The sequence below is a fragment of the Microcaecilia unicolor genome, chromosome 9 (genome assembly GCF_901765095.1).
Source record: "Microcaecilia unicolor chromosome 9, aMicUni1.1, whole genome shotgun sequence".
Lineage (NCBI taxonomy): Eukaryota > Metazoa > Chordata > Amphibia > Gymnophiona > Siphonopidae > Microcaecilia > Microcaecilia unicolor.
In genome coordinates, this window is record NC_044039.1 from 37325888 (window position 1) to 37353304 (window position 27417).

Here is a 27417-nt window from a genome sequence, read left to right on the forward strand (position 1 = left end):
AAGAATTAGTGCAAATTGCTGCATATGAAGATAGACAACTATCAGCTAAGCAATGTGATTATTGGAAGCCAAACATGAGAAGGAACAAAGCTCTGTACACTGCTGACTGGGGTCTCATCAGTAACCCCGGGTAAACTTTGGTCAGTGATTTCTTCTTAGCACACTATTTTTAAGACCAATATTGCACTATTACTGAGTTATATCCCTAGCAGAAATTTTCTGAAATACTGCTGTGACAGAACTGTGTTATAAGCCTGTAGAACTACCTTAATTCTTGAAGTGTATTTCTCTAGTTTGGCCAGCAGGTGGTGCATGTTATGTTTTTAAAGCTGTTACAAAGAACTGACATTTCCTTCTTTAGTTAACACAGATAAAGGAAAAGCCTGCAGTGATGTAACCAGCTATTTTTAAAAACTTCTTGTTCTGGTCTCCGATTAGCCCAGGAGCTCATTTTCATTTAACTTTTACTGGCTTTTGCCTCAGTCTTAGCCAGGAAGAAGAGAGAGGGATATCTTTGTTAAGGCTCTGTGATCAGTTAATATTTGATAATCTGTGAACAGCATATTTCCTGATCTTCCCAGGTACTTAAAGTAAGCAAATATTTAGTTAGTATTATAATTGATCCATATTTTAGTTACCTGTTATTGTTTGCATTTGTTCTTTTTATGGTCATTGTTCAATATTTTTAAGACATTAAACACTATTCAGTTTATTGCCTCTGCTGTCTAGACTAATAAAGAATCCTGGGTCTGTGAGTGCTTTCTGGGAACTGTGGAACCACTGGGAGTGTGGCCTCCAGTAACCTAGAAATCACTGGGGATAATTTGAGAGTGGGAGACTCACCCAGAGGTGATTGGGATCCAGTCGGTGGGAGGAGGGTGCTAGTGTAGAGCACAAGTGACAGGTGCAGGTGGACCTGAGCTGTGCTGGGGATAACCCTCTGTGGCTGCGGGGGTAACCCCAGGTGGGTGGCTAGGTGTTTTGACACAACTGCATTTTGGTACATGAACACAATATTTTGATTAAGAAAATGATAATTATGAACATGCTCATAATTCTTTGAAGTGTATATGTTGTCAGGCTCAGTAGTTTGACTGCACATTACATGGATTCATATTATGACAATACTAGGAAAGGTTAACTGCTGAAAGGATGATGAAAGGCAGAAAAATAAAAATTACAAGAATCAGGAGCCTTATAAAAAGAACTAACCTAAAGCTCCAAATGCCATCTGGCTAAAGACAACCACAATGAGTATGTTCACAAAACACTCCAGCTATCATAACATTTACTCCTTATTTGGTTATAAGTGGTAACTTTTCACTGACTGACCAAAATTCATTTTAGTAGACTTTGATAATGTATAAAGGACATATTTATTTGAAGAAGGGCTGTAAAAACTGATGTATCAGTTGCACACACCTCCTGAGAAATGAACTCTAGAAATCATGAGCTCCCACCATATGGTTTATTAAATATTAGTTTTCCTCCAATGCATTCTTTTCCCTCACAATATTAGCATTGCTTTGGAAACATTCCATTCCTTCCTCTCTTGTTTCCATCTCTGTTCTATTCCCAAATCCATTTCTTACGACAGCAAGGGTTATTTTCTTTTTAATTCAAAGAGTATATGTATATATTATGATATTTTCTATTACAAATTTAAAATATATGTAAAACCTCTCCCTCAACTCCCATACAGCAAGCTCTCATTAACAAACTGTCATATTTGGACAGTGGTGGTGCACTCTTACTTCTGCTTCTCAGAAACAGTTCAAACACCGATATCTGACTGTAGCTTCAACAGAGATATTCATCTATTGAGGGGACAAGCCAAAAAGGTCAAGACTGGAAAAAGTGCTTGGTTCTGCCTTCCCTAAGGACTGAGCACTAATTCAGCAACATCCCATGCTCTAGCACCGATATCCTATTTGGCAGCAGTGTGCTAATCTCCAGTTGTTAAGCTGATGCATGGACACTGGTTTAACAAGCTCATCTTGTGAGGTCAGTCCTTAACTGTTCACTGCTACATCCATCTTTAGATTCACTGGGACACTGCTAGAACAGATTTCTGACAAAATGTCACAGCACTGTAATCCTCTTAGGTTTGCAGAGGACAATTTTCAAAACTAGGTGTAATGATGCAAAGTCCGCAGGTACGTTTGTCCGCAAACAGTGTTAATCTTCAAAAGGGAAAGTATTACAAAACTAGCCCAAGGGTATCTGATGCCCTAGGTGAACCTTCATTGTGTCCTCTACCCCAATTAATTTTTGAAAAATTAAAATGGTTAAATTATCATCCAAATTTAATTATGGTATTTGGTATACTGCCTATGGCACAAGCTTCAAAGTTGTTAAACCCAGCAATGCTAATGCAACAAATTCAACATGGATAGGTCACAAAACAGGGGAACTGAAGCACAGGACACAAAAGGGAGGGGGGTGAATAAGACAGAGACTATCTAGCAGACAGGCAAAATGATAGGACACACCAGGTCAAGAGGAGGAAAACTGACCTAAGAAGAAAGAGAGCAAAGTACAGTAAATAGAGCAGATCAACACAATCAAGAGAAGGTCCTGGTGAAAAACCATGCTTTAAATGCCACCTTAAAGTTCTTCAAAGAAGACTCAAGACAAAGAGCAGGGGGAAGCCAATTCCAATGTCATGCTGATACAAGAGCTTTAGCGTTTGTTTCAGCTGGAATTTCCCTGTGGAACGGGTTACCTGGCCAGCTTCATCAATGTTCTAACCTTCAGTAGTTCAAAAAAATTTGGAAAACTCAATTATTTGTTATTGCGTTTTGGTAATTGCACATGAGATGCCATTTTATGCTGAGTAATGCTATTTTTTATTGCTGTGGAAACCACCTAGTTGTAGGTGGCATACAAGTTTTTAAAATAAATAATAAACAAACAAACAAGGAGCAGAGCAGCAGAAAGCCATAGAAGAGAAGTGGCTAAATGTAATGTGGTACGTGATGAGACAATCATTAGGCTGGTACTGGAAAAGCGTAGGGCACAACACAGTACATAGGGAACAGTGAAGAAAGATAAGACAGCAGACAAGTACGGCAAGCTTTATAGGCCAAAAGCAGGGCTTTATAAGGGACTAGTAAAAAAAGCCCCGTTTCTGATGCAAATTGAAACGGGCTAGCAAAGTTTTCTTCTGTGTGCATGTGGGAGTGTGTGTGTCCCTGCCCTCTGCCCTCTCTCCCTTCCCCTGTGCTGTCTGTCCTCTCTGTCCCCTCCCCCCTCGGAGTCGAGTCCTTCAGTGTTAAGTTTCCTGCTGTGCTGTGTTTGTGTTACAGAGATAGTGAGGGCTTCTGCCCTCTCTCCCCTCCCCCCTCTGAGTCCTTCACTGTTACAGAGAGAAGGACTCAGAGAGTGCTTTGCTGTGTTTTCCTTCACTGTTTGTGTTACAGAGAGAGCGAGGGCGGGGCAGACACTCATGGGGAAACCGGATATCTCTCCCCCTTCACACTTCCGGCTGGAGGCTTCATTTAGAACGTTGGTGGTGCCTTTTATATATAGAGATGTGGGAAGTTAACTAGGAGCCAGTGTTGCACACTGAAGAGGTGCAACATGGGCTCGTTGTTTAGCGTTGTAAATCAGTTTCACCACCATGTTTTGAACAAACTGGAGCCTACCAGTAGTGTATAGTGGAGAGAATTACAGTAGTCAAGATTGTTCGATATGAGCACATGAAGTAGTATCTTCAATGTTGCACCGGTTACCAATTCAGACTCAAGTGAAATTTAAAACGCTAACCCTTACTTTACGGTAAGGGGGGAGGGAGCAGGAGTTCCCATTGGAGGGTGTTGGGGTGGGGGGGGTGGAGGATAGTTAAAGTGATTGATATCTGGCAGCGTCTTCAGATCAAGTCAAATGGCTATTGCATGTTCTGTCTTTCTAGGAGATGAGAAAGCAAATAAATAGATGAAAAGCCTTTAGAGTGATGGCTCTGTCCCTCTGGAATTCTTTGCCAGTGTATGTAGGAAAGGAAACAAGTTATTTGGTCTTTGTAAAGCCCCAGCACTTTTTTTTTTTGGGGGGGGGGGTAGGAGAGGGAGTTGATTGGATTTATTTATTTATTGGGATATATTTATTGTGGATCTCTGTAGAACTGCTGTTATATTTTGTTTGATGGGGTACTTTAACTTGTCTTGCTGGTTTAAAGTGGTTTAATTTTGTTTGGTTGTGATAGTGTTAATTATGTATTTTGATGTATTATTTCATGAGTTTTTTTAATAAGCTGCCCTGGGTGACCTTTCTTGAGTCGTGGAGTAGAAATTTTAATAAAACATATTTAGAGAGGGGCATTTTCAATATGATGTCCAAATATCCAGTGCTAAACATGGTCATTTTTGAACCAGAAAAACATCTTATTTTTTTAGTTCGAAAATTGCCCTATTTTAAATGTTTTTGCGCTCAGTGCATCTTTGAGGACCATTTTCAAACAAAAAAACGTCAAAGAGAAACACACACTAAAACCAGCCATTGGGATGTCTGGGGGGCAACAGTCTTACTAGACTGACCACACAGACTTCCTAGTATGGGCCTGAGTCTTCTTCTCCAGTCCACTGCACCGACCACTAGGCTAAACCAGGGACCTACTTGCTGCTCTAATAGGACTGGCCATAATAACATCTGGTCAGTTTGGGCATATTTTTGGCAGTTAGCCATTACAGAAACAGGTCTAGCTAAAAATATCCTTTTTTGCCCTGGACATTTTTATAATGTTCCATTATCACAGAAAAACATCCAAATCGTAAGCCCGCCCTAGTTCCGCCTAAAACATGCCTCCAATATGCCCCCTTGAGATTTATGCAGACTGGAAAAACGTCTTAGAAATGAGTTGCGAAAAAAAACGTCCATCTGTTGCTTTGTGCCTTTTTTTGGACCATTTTCTGTTTCAAATGAGCCTCTTCATCATATTTCATTGCACACCTTACTCAAAACCCCAAGGTAAATAAAAGCTGAATGCTATGCACAGATATTAACCCTACCAATACAGAGCCATGCTTTAAAATCCAAGGGAAAATGTCTAATAAACAATTCTTGATGACTATCACCCCTCTCCCGCCAATTTTGGACAGATAAGAAACTGAACTAGTACTACTAATGGGATTCAAACCGTTTTCAGAGACAATGGGAACCTAATTAATTCAAATCATACCTGACAGATCACTGCTTTCAATGCGTCGAAGGTCTGAGTCCGCCCAGAACAGTTTGCCCAACTTGTTGTCCAGTGCCAAGGCTATAGGTTTACTCAAGCCAGTGAAAAACAGCACCTCCCGTTCAGTGCCATCCAATGCAGCTCTTTCAATTTTGGCTGACCTTTCCAGCACATTAGTAAAATACATGTACCTGAAACATGGAGAGTTAAAATATTGTCACTACTCAAATTCCAAATGCATTTAGCATGTGCATTCTCAATGTAGAGATGAGACAGTAATGATAAGTACTGATGAGAGTAAGCCTAGACTTCCAAAAACGTGTGTGTCGAAGTAAGTACACACAGAAAGATTTGAAATGGTCCACCTTTAGCTATATATAAATGGCAGCTGGATAAGGCAGATGCAAAAAAGGAGAACGTTCTGGATCATGTGTTTAAAATAGCTCTGTCCATTCTTTAGCATATAGCAAAACAATTCTAGGAAAAAACACAAAAGCTTATTCCTCCTCACTTCTCACTGTCTTAGGATTGTTGAGCTATAGTTCAGCTGCCTCTCTAAAAGTGCCCTTCAACCTTTTTTCTCCATTTCCTATGGGGATGTAACAACAGTCATCACATACCCTCTCTCTGGGTTGACCACAATGGCCCTGGGTCTGTCTTGCTCTCCCTTTAACACGACTCCAACTGGTCTTCCATCCAGGCGAGTTACATTAATGACATTGGTGACCTCACAGGTCCAGTAAATGTAGCGGCTGTAGATATCGATGCTAAGGTCATAGGGCTGCATATCTAAATTCTGATTGGGGATCTGATTGTGGACTGCACTAGACAACACAGTTAGGCTCTGAAATTGAAAAATAAGAGAATTACTTACACTAATTTAAATGGAAATGCTACATAACTGGTGAGAGAGAGAGAGAGAGAGAGGAGGCAAATACAGTTATTCAACTTCACCACCAAACAAGAGACCTAGCTGTCATTTCCTGCTTGAACTCTTAAGGAGGAGGAGCCACGGTTTTAGCAACAAGGGAACAATTGCTCTCTGGGCAATGGCAATAGTGAACACAGTTCAAGATAAGTCATTCAGCACGGCCTCTCATCTGAATGATTCATGGCAATATTAGATAAGCAGTGTGCAATCACCTCTAGAAAAGATCAAGGTTAACATTATGAGCCAACAAACTACACAGTGATGGACAGGAGATGAGACAGTCTGGCCACAGTACTGGGATCAGCATACATTTCTGAAAGAAATTAAGGGAATTTCAGTTTTAAAAATTGGCTAAGATCTCATCTCAGTGCTTCTTCTAAAAGGTGTTTACCCAAAGCTGGAAAGCTAAAAAGAAGGAATTTCAAACTATTTAGAACCAAGCTTCAATCTATCTTGCCACTCTCATTTCTCAAGGTAGTCAGGCATATATATCAAAGCTTTTACATACCTGGCTGCCATCCTCCTGGGCTCTTCGGATATTCTGCCGTGAATCAATCCAGTACAGCTGCTTATCTACTGGGTCATAGTCAATTGCTCGGACGTTGCGGAGGCTATGGATAGGGAGGATGATATCTGGACTTTGCTGCTCATCAATCACCATCCGATTAATAGCATTTTTTTGACTGAAAAGTAGGAATGTAGTTGGTGCTACAAGAAGGGGGAGAAAACAGACAATTAATAGTGGATGTAGAGAAATAGGAAAAATGCACAATCAGACTATAAGGATTCTTTTAAGGTTTAAGTGATGGGAAGTGGGATATCAGAATGCATACCCTGAAATGACAAAAAGCACAGAACATGTTACATGATCACTGAGCTAGTTGTAACTGTTCATGAAGAGCATTCAGAACCCCCCCCCCCCCCCCCCCCCCCCCGAAAAGTAAACACATATCCTACGGAAGGGTGTTTAAAAGACAAAAAATCAAGTGTAAGGTTGTATAAGCATGCCAAAAGTACAGTGATTGCTGGTACAGGAGGGGTGGTAGTCTCTGAACAATTTTCAGAGGATTGTGTTCGTGAGGAGCTGGCTAAACTAAAGGTGGACAAATCAATGGGGCCGGATGGCATACATCCAAAGGTACTGAAGGAACTTAGGGAAGTTCTAGAGGCTTCGCTGGCTGACCTTTTCAATGCTTCTCTAGAGTCGGGAGTGGTCATGGAGGACAGGAGAAGAGTAGATGTGGTCCTTCTCCACAAAAGCAGAAGTAAGGAAGAAGTCTGGAACTTCAGGCTGGTAAGTCTAACTTCTGAAGTACGTAAATGAATGGAAATGCTTTTAAAACAGAGAATAGTAAAGTTTTTGGAATTCAATGGATTACAGGTCTTGAAGCAACATGGTTTCACTAGAGGCAGGTCTTGTCAGACAAATCTGATTAATTTGACTGGATTGAGGGAGAGCGCTAGAAGACTTGTATTTAGATTTCAGCAAAGTCACTTACATGGTTTTGCATAGATGACTAATAAATCAAATGAGTGACCTTGGCATAGGCACTAAGTGACTGACTGTGGGGTTAGGAATTGGCTGAGTGGAAAGCGATAGAAGGTAGTGGTAAACGGAGCTCATTCTGAGGAAAAGAACGTTACCAGTGGTGTGCTGCAAGCCTCAATTCTTGGGCCAGTTTTAACAGTTTTGTAAGGAGAAGTGGCCTAGTGGTTAGGGTGGTGGACTTTGGTCCTGGGGAACTGAGGAACTGAGTTCAATTCCCACTTCAGGCACAGGCAGCTCCTTGTGACTCTGGGCAAGTCACTTAACCCTCCATTGCCCCATGTAAGCCGCATTGAGCCTGCCGTGAGTGGGAAAGCGCGGGGTACAAATGTAACAAAATATATATATATATATATATAGCTGAAAGGCTGTCTGGTAAAATTTGCCTCTTTGTGAATGATACCAAAATCTGCAACAGGGTAGACACTCCTGATTGTGTGGATAACATGAGGAAGGACTTAGCAAAGCTAGAGGAATGATCTGGAATTTGGCAGCTTAGATTTACAGTTTAAGGGGTGAAGAACTTTGTGCACGAAAGAGGAACAGGACTTGGGTATGATCATATGCAATGATCTTAAATGGCAAAACAGGGAGAAAAGGCAACAGCAAAAGCTAGAAGGGTGCTAAGGAAATAGGAGGTAATGGGAAACATCTTTCCATTTGTAGAAACTATGGAGGCGAGTGCAGGCATTGCCTCGGTGGCAGCCCAGTTGCTGACATCAATGGAGGTCCTATGTGAATTATAAAGATTCAGAGTTACCACGGAACATGGCCGCGTGACCGTGGGTGCATGAGGAAGGAGCAGGTCCCACCCCTTTGGAGCCTGCGAGTATCCAGGAGCTTGGAATCCTGTTCTTTTTGCTTCAGACCTGATGGGGAACCAAAAAGGAGGGAACCTGAGGTCATCTAAGATTAGAGGCCTGATGGACTTACATCTACAGGCCAAGGAAGCAGTCCCCACATCTGTAACAGTGAGAGCGTTCTCTACCTCTCCGGTTTCACTTTTGTCGGGTGGTCAACTCCATCTCAGCCAGCTGGAACGACTGGGACTCAATCTCTGGCAGGAGATTTGAAACTCTCCCAGGAGGGTCTAATTCTGGAAATGGATGTGGGGTCTAATAGTATTTTGCCTGTTTCTGTCCCTGTTCACATTTCTGGGGTTTCATTTTTGTCTCGTAATGTCTGATGAGAAAACAGACCAAGATTTTACTTTAAAGGATATTGGACTTGCAATACTTAGAATAGAGAAGCATTTACAAGATAAATTTGGTGAATTCTCTAAGTTATCTGTAGAAGCTTCTCAAAAGTTGACTAAGCAAGATAGCTGGCTTTGTGCTATGGAAAAGCAATTTTCTAAATGCGATTTACAGCTTAAGGAAGTCGAATCTGCCGCTGCTGCAGTAACTAAGGACCACCTGCTGCTCCACATGCAAATGGAAATTTTGGAAAATTCAACTAGGGCATGGAATCTGAGACTTTAAAATTTTCCAGTGACCCACTTCTCATCTCCTAAAGAACTTCTAAAGATATAATTTGAAAAATATTTGTTAGTGGATTTTGATCTTTCTAATGTGGATAAAGCCTATTATTTACCTAAAAGTAAGGAGATCAGGGAGGAGGGACGGATGGATGTTTTGAATTCATCTGATAGTCTATTAGTCTCCTTGAAAAATGAAGAACAGAAATTTATGATTATGAAGGCTTATTTTCCTAAGAAAAATATTGTTGTTCTGTGGACAAACTGTAATGTTATTTCCAGATGTTTCTTGTGCCACAAATTAAGAAGGAAAGCTTTTCTGCAACTTAAAACTAAAGCGTTAGCGATTGGAGCTACACCTTCTTTCTTAAATTCTCTTGTAAATGTTGGAGTATAAGGAAAATCAGTATATTTTTTTTAGATTCCTTACAACTAGAATCTTTTCTAGTTGGGAAATTTTACTAAGAAAGTAGCTTATGTGGGCTGGTGAGGATAGTAGAAAGTTCTACATTATTATTACTTGTGCGTGCACTTGTTAATTTTGAAATTTATTTTTCTTTGTCAATATGTATTCTCTATAATTGGTAGGATGCCCCCTCATAATGTGGACTTGTTTTTGATTGAATTTCTTTAGATATGTCATGAGTAGTTTGTAACTTTATTTGTATTTGCTTATGTAATTATATTAAAATCTTATAAATTAAAAAAAAAAAAAAAAGGAAATTGGTGGTGATGATACCCCTGTAAAAGACTCTAGTGAGACCTCATTTAGCATACTGTGTACAATTCTGGAGACCACACCTTCAAAAAGATATAAACAGGATGGAGTTGGTCCAGAGGCAGACTACTACAATGGTCAGTGGTCTTCATCATAATGCATATGGGGACAGACTTAAAAGATCTCAATATGTATACTCTGGAAGAAAGGCGGGAGAGGGGAGATAGGTAGCAGATTTTAAATCTGGGCATCTTTGTAATTACTGCTACCATTTTGTGAGTGCCCAGTACCAGAAGACTGAATACATGTTTGTAAAGTTGCAGCTGTCTTGGATTGTTAAATGATTTTTTCCCCTGAACCAGCTTGGATTAGTGAAACAGGGAACCCTTGTGGGGATTGAAGTGACATACTTTTGGATTTTATCAAGATAAGTACTGTGGAATAATATACATGCTTGCAACTGATAGTATGAATGTTGGCAACTGATAGTCATGCTAATGAGCATAATTTTCAAATTATATTCTGTATCGGTAAGTGTTATTGTTGTTTGTTACATTTGTACCCCGCGCTTTCCCACTCATGGAGGCTCAATGCGGCTTACATGGGGCAATGGAGGGTTAAGTGACTTGCCCAGAGTCACAAGGAGCTGCCTGTGCCTGAAGTGGGAATTGAACTCAGTTCCCCAGGACCAGAGTCCAACACCCTAACCACTAGGCACTCCTCCACTCCCTATATAAGGACTGTGTTATCTATATATTAGTGGAGTTTTTTTATGACCGATGATTATAGTGAGCCACCTATACATTGAAGGCTTGCCTTATGAATTGGTGTGTCTTCTGTTCACTCAGGTCTTTTTTCTCTATTTTTAGAATATTTGTAATCCTTCTGATACAGCTTATTTATGTGATTTCAATTACCCCAATATTGACTGGATAAATGTCACATCAGGGAGAGCTAGGGAGGTAAAATTCTTAGATGTAATAAAAGACTGCTTCTTAGAGCAACTGGTCCAGGAACCAACAAGAGGGGTAGCCATTTTAGATCTAGTCCATAGTGGAATGCAGGGTATAGCACAAGAGGTAAAAGTGTTGGGTCCGCTGGGAAACAGTGATCATAATATGATCAAATTTGAGCTAATATGTGGCGTGAAGTCACTAGGGAAACTTACTGTAGCAGCATTTAATTTTCAAAAGGGCAACTATGATAAAATGAGAAAAATGGTTAAACAAAGCTAAAAGGATCAGCTGCAAAGATTAGGACTTTAAATAAGATATGGTCATTGTTTAAAAATACCATCTTGGAAGCCGAGATCAGATGTATTCCATGTGTTAATAAATGTGGAAAGAAGAGTAAACGACAGCCAGAATGGCTAAAAGATTAAGTGAATGAGGCTATTAGAGCCAAAAGAACACTTTTCAAGAAATGGAAAAAAGATCCAGATGAAGAAAATAAGAGGCATTATAAGCACTGACAAGTTAGGTGTAAAGAATTGATAAAGAAGGCTAAAAGAGAATATGAAGAGAAACTTGCCACAGAAGCAAAATTACACAGTAACAACTTCTTCAGGTATATCAGAAGCAGAAATCCTGTGAGGGTAATTTGGGGGACCATTAGATCATCAAGGAGCAAAAGGGGACTCAGGGAGGACAAGGCCATAGCGGAGAGACTGAACAAATTCTTTGCTTCGATCTTTACGGAAAGATGTAGGAGATCTACCTGTACCAGAAATGGTTTTCAAGGGTGACAATGCAGAAGAACTGAAAGAAATCTCTGTGAACCTGGAAGATGTACTGAGCCAAATTGACAAAGAGTAGTAAATCATCTGGCCCTGGTGGCTGGCACCCAAGGTACTGAAAGAACTTGGACAAACCAAGGAGTAGGGTAGGTAGGCGCATCCAAAACCCCCCCAAAAGCAAACAAAAACAAAAAAAAAAAACAAGGTCTCTTCTAACTGAAAGACCTTAAACATGAAATTGCTGATCTGTTGTTAATGATCTTCAACTGTCATTTAAATCATCCATAGTACCTGAAGATTGGAGGGTGGCCAATGTAATGCCGATTTTACAAAAAAGGTTTCCAGGGGTGATCTGGGAAATTGCAGACCAGTAAGCCTTACTTCAGTGTTGGGTAAAATAGTGAAAACTATTATAAAGAATAAAATTACTGAACACACAGACAAACGTGTTTTAATGATATGGAGTCAGCATGCATTCAGCTAAGGGAGTGATGCCTCACCAATTTGCTTCATTTCTTTTAAGGTGTGAAATCTTCTGCCCAGTGTGTGGCGGTGGCCAAAAAAGGAAACAGTATGTAAGGAATCATTAGGAAAGGGACGGTAAATAAGATAAAGAATATTAAACTGCCTTTGTATTGCTGCATAGTGCAACTTCACCTTGCGTATTACATGCAATCCACCATATTTCAAAATGATATACCGGAATTAGAAAAAGTTCAAAGAAGGGCAAATAAATGATAACGGGGATAAGACTCCTCTCATACGAGGAAAGGCTAAAGAGATCAGGGTTCTTCAGTTTGGAAAAGAGATGGCTGAGGGGGGATAAGATAGAGGTCTAGAAAATCCTGAACGGTACAGAACAGGGTAAAAGTGAATTGATTTCTTTTACTCTTTCAAAAAGTACAAAGACTAGGGGACACTCAATGAAGTGGAATACATTACCTAAATCTATAAAAGCAGTTCAAGATCATCTGACTTTCCGGAAGTCTCAAGACCTACTTATTTAGGCAAGCTTACCCTAAAGATCCTGTCCTGCCTCTGTGATTCCTGGACTCCAACTCCTCTAAAGATCTTTTGGACTTAACTACTTTCTCTTAAAACTGTACCTTTCTGCAACTCGTATCACTTTCCATTTATTGTACTTTCCTGTTTATTAACTAAATGTTGTAAGCCACATTGAGCCTGCCAGTGGTGGGAAATTGTGGGGTATAAATGATATCTCTCTATATAAAAGGCAACCCCAACGTTCTGAAGCCTCCACGGAAGTTGAGGCGCCCAAGATATCCGGTGTGCCCTGGAGTGTCTGCACCGCCCTCGCGTCAAAACGTCATGACGTCGAGGGCAGAGCTATGACACTCGAGGGCTGAAACGGAAACGCCACAGCGAACAAGGCAAGTACCTCGGAGGGACGGAGGGAGGGGGCCCCTTGCTAGCGCCCGTTTCATTCCGCTCAGAAACGAGCATTTTTTCCTAGTAAATAAATAAATAAATAAGTTACATGGTAATACTTTAAAAACAAACAGAAGGAAATATTTTTTCACTCAATGAATAGTTAAGGCTCTGGAACTTGTTGCCAGAGGATGTGGTTACAGCGGTTAGTGTATCTGGGTTTAAAAAAAGTATGGAAAAGTTCTTGGAGGAAAAGTCCATAGTTTGCTATTGGTACAGACCTGGAAGAAGCCACTGCTTGTCCTGGGATCAGTATCATAGAATCCTGCTACTATTTGGGATTCTGCTAGGTACTTGTGACCTGGATTGGCCACTGTTGGAAACAGGATACTGGGCTGGAAGGACCATTGGTCTCACCCAGTATGGTTATTCTTATGTTGTTCATTGTACAATGGAAACCGTTGGGCAGTAACAAGACACTGCCTCAGAATGTCCCTTCAAAGCCAGTAGCTGTGGGTTAAGGAAACTGTGAGGCTTAAGATTACCTGAAAATAGCTATATAGAGAAGCAAGCCATACAGCTGTCGCATTAGAGATTGAAGGCTGATGGGTGGAACAGTTAATGTGGTGTGCAGTAGCAGCCTAATGGTAATGTAGTGGCCTGAGAACCAGGTGAGCTGAGTTTGATTTCCACTACAGCTCCTTGTGACTCTGAGCAAGTCACTTAACCCTCTAATGCCCCAGGTACAATATGTAAACCACTCTGACTCTAACCATAGAAAGGCAGTATATCAAATCCCATCCTCTTTCCCTTTATGCCTGCCTATAACCTCTGACCCCGCCACCTGGACGTAATGTCAAACCTGACCTCTATAGCAGCCTATTGCAGAATATGCCCATGGATGTGGGTCTGTGGGCACATATCCAAAGTGGCACACCAAGCCCCCTTGGCAGTCCATCAAGGAAGCCACTGAGGAGTTTCATAGTAGATGATGACGGCAGAAAAAGACATGCACGGTCCATCCAGTCTGCCCAACAAGACAAACTCATATGTGCTACTTTTTGTGTATATCTTACCTTGATTTGTAACTGTCATTTTCAGGGCACAGACCATACAAGTCTGCCCAGCACTATCTCCGCCTCCCACCACCGGCTCTGGCACAGACCGTGTAAGTCTGCCCAGCACTATCCCCGCCTCCCAACCACCAGCCCCGCCTCATCTGTTTTTGTGGCTCAAAGCACTTTTTGTTTTTGTGTCACTGAAGTACGGGGAAAAGAAAAGGGAAAAATAAAGAACTGGAATCGTCTTTAGTTACCACCCCACAAGGCACAAAGCACTCCGCACTGGTTTTAAGGGTCTTTGGGCCCTAGGACTGTAACCAACAATCTGGGTTTAGAAGAGGCCTTGTTAACCACCCTTACTGCAGTAAAAAATGAGCACCCTCTTAATGAGGTTTTGCTTCACTCAGGTGTATCTGGGTAAGCAGCTACTCTGGTTCCAGAATCTCTATGGCCAGCTCATCCATTCCAGGGTCCCTTGATTTAGTGCGTGGCGATTTGGTTGGTATCCTGCCATTGTCTTTACATGAAAGGTCACCAATGACTCTTCCAGTTTTGAAACCAGTGACCTTTTCCCAGAGTGCTCTGGATTGATTGAGACAAATAACCAATCTGGAGATTTGGTATATTGTGGCCAGAATGGAGTATAGGGTACATCGGGATGTTTGTCCCAACTCTGCAGGTTTTCTGTAGAAACTTGCAGAGCTGTAGAGGGACTTGGGTCAACATGGAAGGAAATTGGACAAATAGAAGTTGAAAACCTCCACTAATACATTAGCAAAAGGGAATAAGATGCTTTCTACTATGCTTGAAAAATTGGACAATATGTAACAAGTCATATAATTTAACTTTCCTGAATTTCCTCTATTACTCTATGGTATCAGCAACTGAAATGTTAAAGATTTTTTTTTTTTATTAGAACCCCGAATCCCCACATTGGATAGAAAGGGTTTATTATATTCATGGTTCTATAAAGACCTCTCTCTTTGCTCTGGATGGAACAAATAACTGAACTGTTAGAAACTTCCAATCAAGAAACAACAAACTGGGATACTGGTTGCCACTTTTGGTAGGTGCTGGATAGGAATTTAACTTTACATTTTTTTTCACAGAACAATTAGAGGCTTTTCATTCACACAGAGTTTATGTATTTCACCAATGATACAGGAAGTGAGAAGGAAACTCCTTTGCCTGCGGGCACTGGCTGTAGAAATAACTTTCTTATTGAAGTACCCAAGGAGAAGCCTGATTAAGTTTTGGGGTAATGAGCATATATTCAATAAGCCTAATCATTTGGAGTTATTGATCCAGCAGCAGGGTTTTGCTTTGATGTATTTCTTCATAGCTTGCCTTCCCAACATTACTTATTTTAGTTATGGTGCCAGGGTTGTATTTTCCTTGAGTTTGTTTTTAGTTGCCTGCTTATTCAGTTCTTTTGCTGTGTTGAATCTTTTAGGCATGTTTTGATTTACTTATGTATATTTCTTGAAAACTTAAGAAATATTAAATTTTAAAAAGCCTATAAAGGGTCTGGCTAAAACTAGGGAAAAGGTTGACCGTTCAACTATTTCAAGATTATTCCACAACCATGGCATGTATGGGAAAAAGGGAAGTCACTGTTGAAGACTTATGATGGCGCTGCGTAGCATCTTCAAAAAAACCCGTAAGGGAACACTGAATTCCTGTGGGAGGAAGGGGTGTGTGGTCTAATGAAAGTGGAACTTTTTGGATTCAATGCTAAGCAATGAGTGGAGCAGAACAGCGTATCACCATGCTAAAATAATACCGTTTCTCCTTTCCTCCAAAGTATACATGTTCAGGTCGGCAAGTGTCTCCTCGTACGGTTTGCAACGTAAATCCCATACCATTTTCATAGCTTTTCTTTGCACTGCTTCTAATGGCCAGACCTGTTATATGTTTACATTATAATATGCTCTCTTGAGTGTGACTAGTAAATATAACTAGTGTCCCATACAAACATTGATATTCAAAACTAATGTGTCAAGTGACTAACAAACTAAAAAATAATTCAGCACACAAGTCAAAAATCTTAAATGTGTGTTTGCATTAAAATAGTAGCAACTTATCTGAAGCAGTACTCCAGCACTAAATTTTAGTGGGTGGCTAGCAGACCAAGAAGGAGCAAGTTTGTGAAGAATTTCTGTCTCAATGCCATTTTGAATGATGTAGCAGTATTTTGTTGGATTGACTGATATGAGAGGCTAACGTGTGTGAATACATTACGTTTACTTGCATTGAAAAACAAGGACCCTCGACAGGTACTTGCCGAAACATGGCTGTGTTGGGTCAACAATAGCATTTATAACCAGAGTGTGGCTCCAGTGACATCATTATCTCCCCTGGTTGTGTCTGTCTGTTTTTCTATGGAACGTTTTTTGTTCTCCTGTTTCTCTTCAAAAATTGCGAATGCTTTCTGCACCCAATCAATTATTTGTGAATAATAAACAAACAAACAAAAAAAGATTGCAAAATAAAATCATCAACTATTCTCTCCTTTTGAAAAAAAAAATTAATTATACTTGCATAAGTTCACTTGGCACAATTTCCTTACTCTATGTTCATTATATTTTAATTTTTGTTTTCAACCTATTATAAAGAATGTATGCACTGCTTTTTCCAACTTCAAAATTCTGAAATATTTAAATGAGTTGAGCTCATTTAAAATAGTGGCATAACAAGCTTTTACTTCATCCTCACCTAATCCTAACTTAAAAAGAAATTGTGTCAATATATCAAAAATATTTTTTTCATTGATATATTTATCTCAAACTGTGAATTTAGAGTAAGGAAGTAAGATACAAGGAGGGGCATTTTCAATATGCTAAATGCCAACATTGTATTATATCTCTGGTATTTGAATTCCAGTGCTGTTAAACGTGTATATTTTTAATACTATTTAATGGTAGTTCTATTATTAGGTTTCAATTTACTGTTTTCAAGTTTACCTCATTTAGGGGTATGTTTACTAAGGTGCATTAGCGTTTTTAACGAGCCTGTAAATTTAAGGTGCGTTAAATGCTAATGCGCCCATACGTTTTTATGGGCGCATTAGCGTTTAACGCGCATAAAGCATTTACAAACGTTAAAAATGCTAACACGCCCATAGCGCCGCTTAGTAAACATAGGCGTTATTGTATTTAGTTTATTCTTGGTTATTTTACTATTGTTATGCTGTTAACGAAATTGTAAGTTTTATGTTAAACTGTACCTGCTGTACACCGCCTTGAGTGAATCTCTTCATAAAGGTGGTTAAATAAATCCCAATAAATAAGATATGATGTCTAAATCAGACTTTGGACGTTTTGCTGAAAACGTCAAAAAAAATCAAGCAGTGAAAATGACCATTTTCAAACATGAAAAAAGGCCATCTTTTTTTCTTTGAAAATGACCATTTCTTAGATGTTGTTGTGCTTAGCATGTCTATCTTTTTTGACCATTTAAAAAAAGTGCAAAAAGAACAAAAACATGCCATTTGGATGTAGGAGGAGCTAGCTTTCGTAGTAGACTGGCCACACAGGCATCTCAGCAGAGCAGTGGGGCCACCACTACAATAGCCCTTATGCAGTGGTGTGCTGGTAAATGTTTAACAACAGGTTCTCTCTCCCCGGTCCACTTCTGCACCCCCCCCCCCAAATTGCAGAGCTGGCTATAGTTGGGGAGAGAGCCTGTGTGTGTGTGTGTGGGGGGGGGGGGGGGGCAATGCATTACTCCAGGAAAAAAAAAATTAAATGATCCCAGGTTCCAATCTAATTCATGTTTAATGTGGGATAAAATGCCATAAGTAAGTAAATAAATATAAACGTTTAATGTTGAGCACCTGATTCTCAAAGTGGACATATTCCAAACACTATAATGAAAATAAAATGATTTTTTTTCTACCTTTGTTGTCTGGTGACTGTTTTTCTAATCATGCTGGCCCAGTATCTGATTCTGCGGCTATCTGTCCTCTTAACTCCATTTCCAGGGCTTCCTTTCCATTTATTTCTTTACTTGCTGCCTTTCATCATTTTTTTTGCCCTACATCCGTAAGTAAAAGCTGGGTCCTCCGCAGACTTGACTGCCCAGTGGATCCAGCTTCTGCCTATTTTCTTCACCTATGTGCAGTTGTTCTCCTCTCTTCCTTTTTCCTCATGTCATCTCCTTCCTCACTCTTCCCTCCCCCTCCATCCATGTCCAACATTTCTTCTCTCTCCCTTCCCCCTCCTCCATCCATGTCCAGCAACCCTCCCCTCCATCCACCCATGTCCAGCAGCCCTCTTCTCCCCTGCTCTCCCTCCATACTCATCGATTCTCTTCTCTCCCCCGCCCCCCTCTATCCATCCATACTCATCGATTCTCTTCTCTCTCCTGCCCCCCTCCAGCCACCCATACCCAGCGATTCTCTTCTCTCCCCTGCCCCCCTCCAGCCACCCATGCCCAGCGATTCTCTTCTCTCCCCTGCCCCCTCTCCAGCCACCCATACCCAGCGATTCTCTTCTCTCCCCTGCCCCCCCTCCAGCCACCCATACCCAGTGATTCTCCTCGCTCCCCTGCCCCCCCCCCTCCAGCCACCCATACCCAGCGGTTCTCTTCGCTCCCCTGATTACCTCCGTCGAAGCGGCCGCATTATTGAAAGCCCTGGCCATCTCTAACCTTCCCTTCGAGTTCGTTCCCTCAGAGTCCCGCCCTTGCGGAAAGAGGAAATGACATCAGAAGGCGGGACTCTGAGGGAACGACTCACAAAGGGAAGGCTAGAGATGGGCAGGGCTTTTAATGACGCGGCCGGACGGAGGTAATAAAAAAGATTTAACCTCCCCCCCCAGGGCGGCACAGGCAAACGAGGGCAGTGGTGGGAGGTGAGGTAAACGGGGTAAGCATGGCTTGTGGCGCCCTCCTGCCATGCTTACCTCGTTTACCAGAGCCAGCTCACCCTGCAGAACAACCGAGGCTCGCAAGATGTGGGAGCCGGCTCCAGCACACCACTGCCCTTATGGCTCCATGAGTCACCTATATGCGGGCACAGTAGGTTCTGGTTTTTTTTTTCTTTGGGGGGGGGGGGGGGGGGGGTGAGACTGACATTTTCCACCACAAGTTAAGAGTGGATTATGGGCCTGGGTCAGATTCTCTACAGTGCAATTCCAGAAACCTGCTGGCTGCTCTAATAGAACAGGCCATAACATCTGAAGCTGTCAAAGAGGCTGGTATGTACTGTGATTTACATCTTTGAGTTCTGGGAGGGTGTCGGTGACCACTTAAAGAGTAACGGGGTATCATTCCTTTATTCCTGTAGTGGTCATCTAGTCATTTAAGCAACTTTTTGTGGCTTATTCATTAATAAAACAAGTTTACACCAAAACGTCCAATTTACAGACCTGGATAATGTTGTTTTGTTCCATTATGGCAGAAAAACGTCCAAGTGTTAGGAATGCTCAGATCCCACCCTTAACATGCCCCTTTGTGATTTGAAAGCACTTCTGACGGACTTCTCAGAAAAATATTTAAAAATTGGTTTCAAAGATACCAATTTGGACATTTTTGTGACGAAAACATCCAAATGTATTAAAAAAAAAAAAAAAGATACCAATTTGGACATTTTTGTGACGAAAACATCCAAATGTAGAAAAAAAAAAAGATACCAATTTGGACATTTTTGTGACGAAAACATCCAAATGTAGAAAAAAACCCCCTCTCATAATAGTTGATGCTTTTGTTTTACAATCCTTTTGTATGTTTCTGAGCACTTCTTTCTAACACCTACATTGAACTACTATTATAACCAAGATTTACTATACTTATCATAAAAATCTATGAAATTTACAATTTAAACAAAGTCAATCTACAGTGTAAATACACATTATAAAAAATACAATTATACTATGGTAAACACAGACACCGAACGAACAATGTAAGTTGGTAATATGGTATTTATTTGTAGCATTTGTATCCCACATTTCCCCACCTATTTGCAGGCTCAAAGTGGCTTGCATTGTTCCGTAATGGCGAGTGGATTAGGCAATCAAGTAAAGAGAATTCATTTTCGTAATGAGAAATAAAAAGGTATTGCGTTAAAGTTCAATCGTGATAGATTAACTTAAGCAGTCAAGAATAGAGAGTTCCGTTTTGTACATTTGTGGTATGAGTTTTGTTGTCTGGTGTTTAGGATGGATCATTGTGGTATGCCTTATTGAACAGGCTGGTTTTTAGTAGTTTTCGGAAATTAGTTATGTCGTGTATTGCTTTTGTGGCTTTTGGTAGTGCATTCCATAGTTGCGTGCTTATATAGGAGAAGCTGGATGCATATGTTAGTTTATATTTTAGTCATTTGCATCTTGCTCAGTTAGTAAACATACTGCAGTATTCTGGACTAATTGTAATCTTCGAAGGGAAGAAAAACGTAATCTGTTATACAAAAGTGTTACAGTATCTAATTTTGAGATTACCAGAAAGCATATGAGTTAAGTTTGGTGGGAAATAAGCATGGTTTCACCAAATTAATTCTAAAAAGAACAAATGAAATCTACGGTTTGAAAGTTGAAAAAGTAGCAGCACACCCAGTACTTGCAATGATTTAAGAGAGTCATAATGGTGTCCTATCAATTGATGGAGGAAGTGTTGGTGTGTCTTACTACAGCTAAATAAATGACACTGCATTCTGCCATATTAAGGACCATTGTGTTATCTTTGAGCAAACTGACTACTCTCAACAAGCAAATCTTAAATGATATGCCTAGATAGTTAAGTTCTATGGGAAAACATTTTGGTTTCTAGATTGTACATACACATTTGTATCCATCCTGAAAATTGATTTCTATACATGGAATGTTTTGGAAGATAACATGTACATGTATAATCTAAAAAAGATTATACATAAAAGGAGATGTCTACATATAACATGTTAGCCGCGATGCCTCTATTTGGTTTTTGCAGCCTCTCCTCTCCTTCTCCAAATTAAATAGTAGTAAAAATATGAGGTTATGGCTTACCACTACAAGTCTTGTTATCAGAATTCAAGGAATAGTGAGCAGGACATCCACATACATAACCACTGACTGGTACTGCTAAACAGAGATGGGAGCAGTGTCCATTGCTGGAAGCACACTCATTCCAACCAGCCTGTCTGGAGGAGTGGAAGACCAGAATATCCATAACAAAATCCAAATGGCCTTGGATGATGGTGCGGTTTTGGCCACTAGTCTTATTGGCACGCTCAATGCTACGCCTGCTCCAGTCTGTCCAGTAAATGTAATCCTGATACTGCGTCAAGCCAAATGGGTGGGGCAAGTCATCTGCTATCACATCACGATCCAAACCTTTAAAAACAAAGGGCCAGAGAGAAGAAAAATAAAGGATGAGACTTCAATGTTGAACATGATCAATACTTCTCTAATGTTCACAGATTTCACAAACTAAATCAGTTACTGTCTGCTCTGAATCCAGGAATTTTCTACATGATTGAATTTCCAGTTAACAAGGGTCTACCAATCTTAGAGGCAGCAGGTTTCTCAGGCTGTTTAGTGTACCTTTACAGCTTCCAGAGGCTCAGACTCTCCCTCCCAAGACAATGAGGCTCTGGATGCTATGTTTCTGCCAACACTGCTCGAACCAAACAAAACTGAAAGCTACACCAGAGTATATCAAACAGCACTGCTAGCCTCAAAGTATTTCAATGGTTTGCAGCTTTCCCTAACTAGATTGGATTTTCCAGAGATACATGCTACAAATTCTTCAGAATTAAATTTTTCTATTGTGGTTATGGCAATAAGGACAAAACAAAGGGCAGACAAAAGCAAACATAACCGATCATGCTGGTCATGGGATAGTCAAGTTAGTACCAGTAATACAGCAAATGACGGCAAATAAAAACCTGCACGTCCATTCAGTCTGCAGGCTACAACTTCCCAGAAACCGGGGCTGTGACATCAGGTTAGTGTTTGCAGAGTACTATCCAGTTTGGTCACAGGAATTTAGGAAGCTGGATGTTTGAGCAGCATATTTACTAGTTTTGTTAATTGTTTTAACTGATTACAAACCTTGTCGGTAAAAGTTGGTAGGATAGGACACATGGTGCTAGATTAAGTATGAAATCTTGTATGCTCGCCCATGCAGGAACAGAAAACCAATGAATAAAAGCAAAGACAGAACTTGTATAACAAGTGATATCCAGCAAGCAGTCACATTTCTACAGCTGGGAGCCGAGCTGTATCATAGCAGTATGGACAGGTATATTTAGGCAGATTAATGGTCCAACTGGTCTTTTCTATATCATCAGCTACTACGTTACCACTAAATTAGAATGCTGAAAGCAGAAAACTTCCAGACCTACCATTTGACATACCTAGGATCAGTTGTAAGTAAAGGAAATGTAGGTCTCACCTAGCATGTTTGAGGACTCTATGAGGTTGGTGTCCAAGTCCGTCCAGTACAGCCTCCTTTCAACGTAATCAATAGTAAGGCCATTTGCTCGCCCCACATTGGGTACCAATGTTATGCGCCCACTTCCATCCATAGCAGCTCTATCAACCTTAGGCTTTCCACCCCACTCTGTCCAGTACATATATCTACAGTAAGAAAAGGACAAGAATGTTTACTATTTATTTATATGTACCAGCAATAAACTATTTCTTCCCTACAAGTGTGTGTGTGTATAGGTATTTTGCAAGTACATTTGAAATAAGTGCAAACTGTGCATTATGTCATTAAATTCACTATATAGCTTACTGTAAGTTTAGTTCTACAGTGACTTTGGACCTAGACACTCTATGTTCAGAGGACACATAATACCTCCAGCACCAGATATCAGAAATAGTTTTTCTTTCAAAAAGTAATGTCTTATTTGCTTAAAAGGATACCCAGACTGTAGCTGACAATGCAACCCTGTTCATCTACCATTTGTGCAGTCGCCCAGGAGCGAATGGTTCAGTGTGGAGTATCCTTGAAGAATACTATTGAAACAGGACATTTAGGGAAGCCCTGTAGAGGTTTCAACAATGTGAAAGTAAGCCAGGTGTGCTTAATGAGAGAGCAGGATAAAGGATGCACATTATCCATATCAACTTCTAAGCAGCTTGTAGATCTAAGGAAAAAACACAATTTAAAGTGCCTGTATACAAATGCTAGAAGCCTAAAAAATAAGATGGGAAAGTTAGAGTACGTAGCACTAAATTAGGAAGTAGATATAACAGACATCTCAGAGACTTAGTGGAAAGAGGACGATCAATGGCACACTGTGTTAACAGTGTATAAATTGTATCGCAATGATAGAAAGGATCAAATTGGAGGAGGGTTGCGCTGTATGCTAAAGAGGGAATTGAGTCAAATAAAATAAACATTCCACATGAAATGGATAGCCGTGTGGAATCATTATGGATAGAATTTTTTTTTGTTACATTTATACCCCGCGCTTTCCTACTCATGGCAGGCTCAATGCGGCTTACATGGGGCAATGGAGGGTTAAGTGACTTGCCCAGAGTCACAAGGAGCTGCCTGTGCCTGAAGTGGGAATCGAACTCAGTTCCTCAGTTCCCCAGGACCAAAGTCCAACACCCTAACCACTAGGCCACTCCTCCACTCCATGTGTGAAGGGAAGGAGTATTCTTGTAGGGCTATACCACTGTCCACCAGGACAGAATGAACAGATAGATGAAGAAATGTTTACAGAAATTAAGGAAGCTGGCAAATTAGGCAACACTATAATCCTGGGTGATTTCAATTACCTCTAATATACGGAATCCGTAGAACTCAATATCTTAAACCAAAAACTTTTACATCAATATATTCTGTATCCCAAGTTATGTCTTGTATTATTATTTAATAAAAATATACTGGAGAAAAGAGAGACCAATAGAAACAAGAGACACCCCTATTTGAAAGATAAACCTTCATAAACACAGAGGGCTGTTCATAATCATAAGTCATAAGTTGGGATATAGAATATATTGATGTAGAAGTTTTTGGTTTATGATTTCAATTACCCCAATATTAACGTGATAAATGTTACATCACGGAGTGCCAGGGAAATAAAATATCTAGATGTAATAAATGACTGCTTCTTGGAGCAATAAAATTTCTAGATGTAATAAATGACTGCTTCTTGGAGCAATTGGTCCAGGAAACCAACAAGAGGGGGAGCCACTTTGGCATTCAGGGCATAGTGCGAGAGGTGGTGGTGTTGAGTTCCATGGGAAACTGTGATCATAACATGATGAAGTTTGAGTTACTATTTGGGATGAACCCACAAAGGAAATCTACTGTAGATGCATTTAATGTTTGAAAGGGCGACTATAATAAAATGAGGAAAATGGTTAAAAAGAAGCTAAAAGGAATGGCTGCAAAGGTCAGGACTCTAAATCAGGTGGGCGTTATTCAAAAATACCATCTTGGAAGCCCAGAACAGATGTATTTGCAAAGGTGGAAAGAGGAGAAAAACAACAGCCAGCATGGTTAACAGGTGACGTGAAAGAGACTATTACAGCCAAAAGAATGCCCTTCAAAGAATGGAAAAAGGACCCAAATGAAGAAAATAAGAAGCAACACAAGCACTGGTTAAGTCAGATGCAAACCATGAATAAAGAAGGCTAAAAGAATATGAAGAGAAACTTGCCACACAGGCTAAAACTCACTAACAACTTTTTCAGGTACATCAGAAGCAGAAAGCCTGTGAGGAAATCTGTGGGACTGTTAGATTACGAAGGGGCAAAAGGGGCACTAAGGGAGGACAAGGCCATAGTGGAGAAACTGAATTAATTCTTTGCTTCGATCTTTACGGAAGATATAGAGAGATCTGCCTGTATTGGAAATGGTTTTCAAGGGTGATGATGAGGAGGAACAAAGAAATCTCGGTGAACCTAGAAGATGTACTGAGCTAAATCGACAGATTAGTAAATCTCTTGGACTGGATAGAATACATCCAAGGATATTCAAAGAACTAAAGCATGAAATTGCTGACCTACTGTTAAGTAATATGTAACCTATCATTAAAATTGTCTGTAGTACCTGAAGACTGGAGGGTGGCCAATGTGATGATTTTTAAAAAGGGTTCCAGGGGTGATCTGGGAAATTACAAACCGGTAAAAGTCTGACGGCAGTGCTGGGCCGTCTTCAAATCTAAGCTAAAAGCCCACCTTTTTGATGCTGCTTTTAACTCCTAACCCTTATTCACTTGTTCAGAACCCTCTTGTTTGTCCTGTTTGTCCTAATTAGATTGTAAGCTCTGTCAAGCAGGAACTGACTCTTCATGTTCAAGTGTACAGCGCTGCATACGTCTAGTAGCGCTATAGAAATTATAAGTAGTAGTAGTAGTACTGGGCAAAATAGTGGAAATTATAAAGAATAAAATTATGGAACATATAGACAAATATGGCTTAATAGGACAGAGTCAGCATGGGTTTGGCCAAGGGAAATCATGCCTCACCTATTTGCTTTATTTCTTTGAAGGTGTAAATAAACATGTGGATAAAGGTGAGCTGGTTGATGTAGTGTATCTAAATTTTCAGAAAGCTTTTGATAAAGTTCCTCATGAATCCTACGAAAATTAAAGGGTCATGGGATAGGAGGCAATGTTCTGGTGTGGATTAGGAATTGGTTACTGGACAGAAAACAGAGGGTTGGGTTAAATGGCCATTTTTCTCAATGGAAGAGGGTGAAGGGAAAGGGAAAGGGAAATGGGACTTGATATACCGCCTTTCTGAGGTTTTTGCAACTACATTCAAAGCGGTTTACATATATTCAGGTACTTATTTTGTACCAGGGGCAATGGAGGGTTAAGTGACTTGCCCAGAGTCACAAGGAGCTGCAGTGGGAATCGAACTCAGTTCCCCAGGATCAAAGTCCACTGCACTAACCACTAGGCTACTCTTCCTCCAGTAGAGTGCCAAAGGGACCTGTACTGGGACTGGTGCTATTTAACTTATTTATAAATGATATGAAAATCAGAATGACGAGTGAGGTAATTAAATTTGCAGATGACATAAAACTATTCAAAATTGCATGCAGACTGTAAAATATTGCAGGAAAACCTTAGGAAACTGAAAGACTGGGTATCCAAATGGCAGATGAAATTTAATGTGGACATATGCAAGGTGATGCACATCCACATTGGGGGTCAGCAACTAAGAAAAAGATCTAGGTGTTGTCGTAGATAATATACTGAAATCATCTACTCAATGTGTGGCGGCGGCCAAAAACAGGAAAAAAGAATGGTGAATAAGACCGACAATACTATATTGCTTCTGTATCACTCCATGCTGTGACGTCACCTTTACTTCGTTCAGTTCTGGTCGCCATATCTCAAAAAAAGATATAGCGGAATTAGAAAAGGTTCAAAGAAGAACGACCAAAATGATAAAGGGGATGGAGTGCCTCTCATATGAGGAAAGGGTAAAGAGGTTAGGGCTCTTCAGCTTGGAAAAGAGATGGATGAGGGGAGATATGATTGAGGTCTACAAAATCCTGAGTGGTGTAGAACAAGTAGAAGTAAATCTATTTTTTGCATGTAAAAAATCACAACTTCCTTGATGTGAAATATATAAACTTGAAGTGATTTTTTACATGCACAGTATACAATTATTGTTGTTGAAAAGATTTAAGAAGAATGTATGTTCATATTTTGAATAATAAATTATGGAGGTTTTTATAAGACCAATGATAGAGGACTATGATCTGTTCACAAGTCATAAGTGTCTGCCTGACTGCAGGTTTACCTGCTTTTTTGGTTAGGTAAGACAGACAGTCACGGACAAACTGAGGTCTTTTTCCTCCTTTATTAAGGAATTTAAAGAAAACAAAACAAAAAAAATCAAAAACAAAATTAAGTAGAAAGACATTTAAGAGATGTTATAAGAACTGTGTGTGGTTGTATGATCACTTTTCTACTATACTAGCAAAAAAGGCCCGTTTCTGACACAAATGAAATGGGCGCTAGCAAGGTTTTCCTCGGAGTGTGTATGTTTGAGAGAGTGTATGTGAGAGTGAGTGTGTGTGTGAGAGAGAGTGAATGTGCGAGTGTGTGAGAGAGAGAGAGTGCGTCTGGGTGCAAGTGTGTCTGTGAGAGAGAGAGTGTGTGTGTGTGTGTGAGAATGAGAGTGTGTGCAAGTGCGTATGTGAGATATAGTGTGAGTGTGTTTCACACAGATACAGTGTGTGCGAGAGAGAGAGTGTGTGTGTGTGTGAGACACAGACTCTCTGTGAGACTGTGTATGAGACCAAGAGAGTGTGTGACTGTGTGACACATAGACAGTGAATGTGATACAGTGTGAGACATATAGTGTGTGAGAGACAGTGTGCGAGAGTGAGAGAAAGACATTGACTGTGAGAGAGAGTGTGTGTGTGTGACAGAGATACCCCCTCCCTCCTTCTCTCTGGTGTCAGGCCCCCCCCCCCCCCCCCTCTC

At 40.4% G+C, this 27417-nt stretch overlaps 1 protein-coding gene across 1 annotated transcript in view; it reads right to left on the reverse strand.

Moving 5' to 3' along the window:
- Positions 1–27417, reverse strand: part of LRP6 (LDL receptor related protein 6) — a 280419-nt gene that overhangs the window by 31783 nt on the left and 221219 nt on the right. Inside the window, exons 11-15 of the mRNA XM_030214121.1 lie at positions 22404–22588; positions 21014–21340; positions 6616–6815; positions 5797–6020; positions 5177–5367 (exon numbers count right to left, since the gene is read on the reverse strand). Coding sequence (XP_030069981.1) covers positions 5177–5367; positions 5797–6020; positions 6616–6815; positions 21014–21340; positions 22404–22588 — 1127 coding nt within the window. The remainder of the gene's footprint in view (positions 1–5176; positions 5368–5796; positions 6021–6615; positions 6816–21013; positions 21341–22403; positions 22589–27417) is intronic.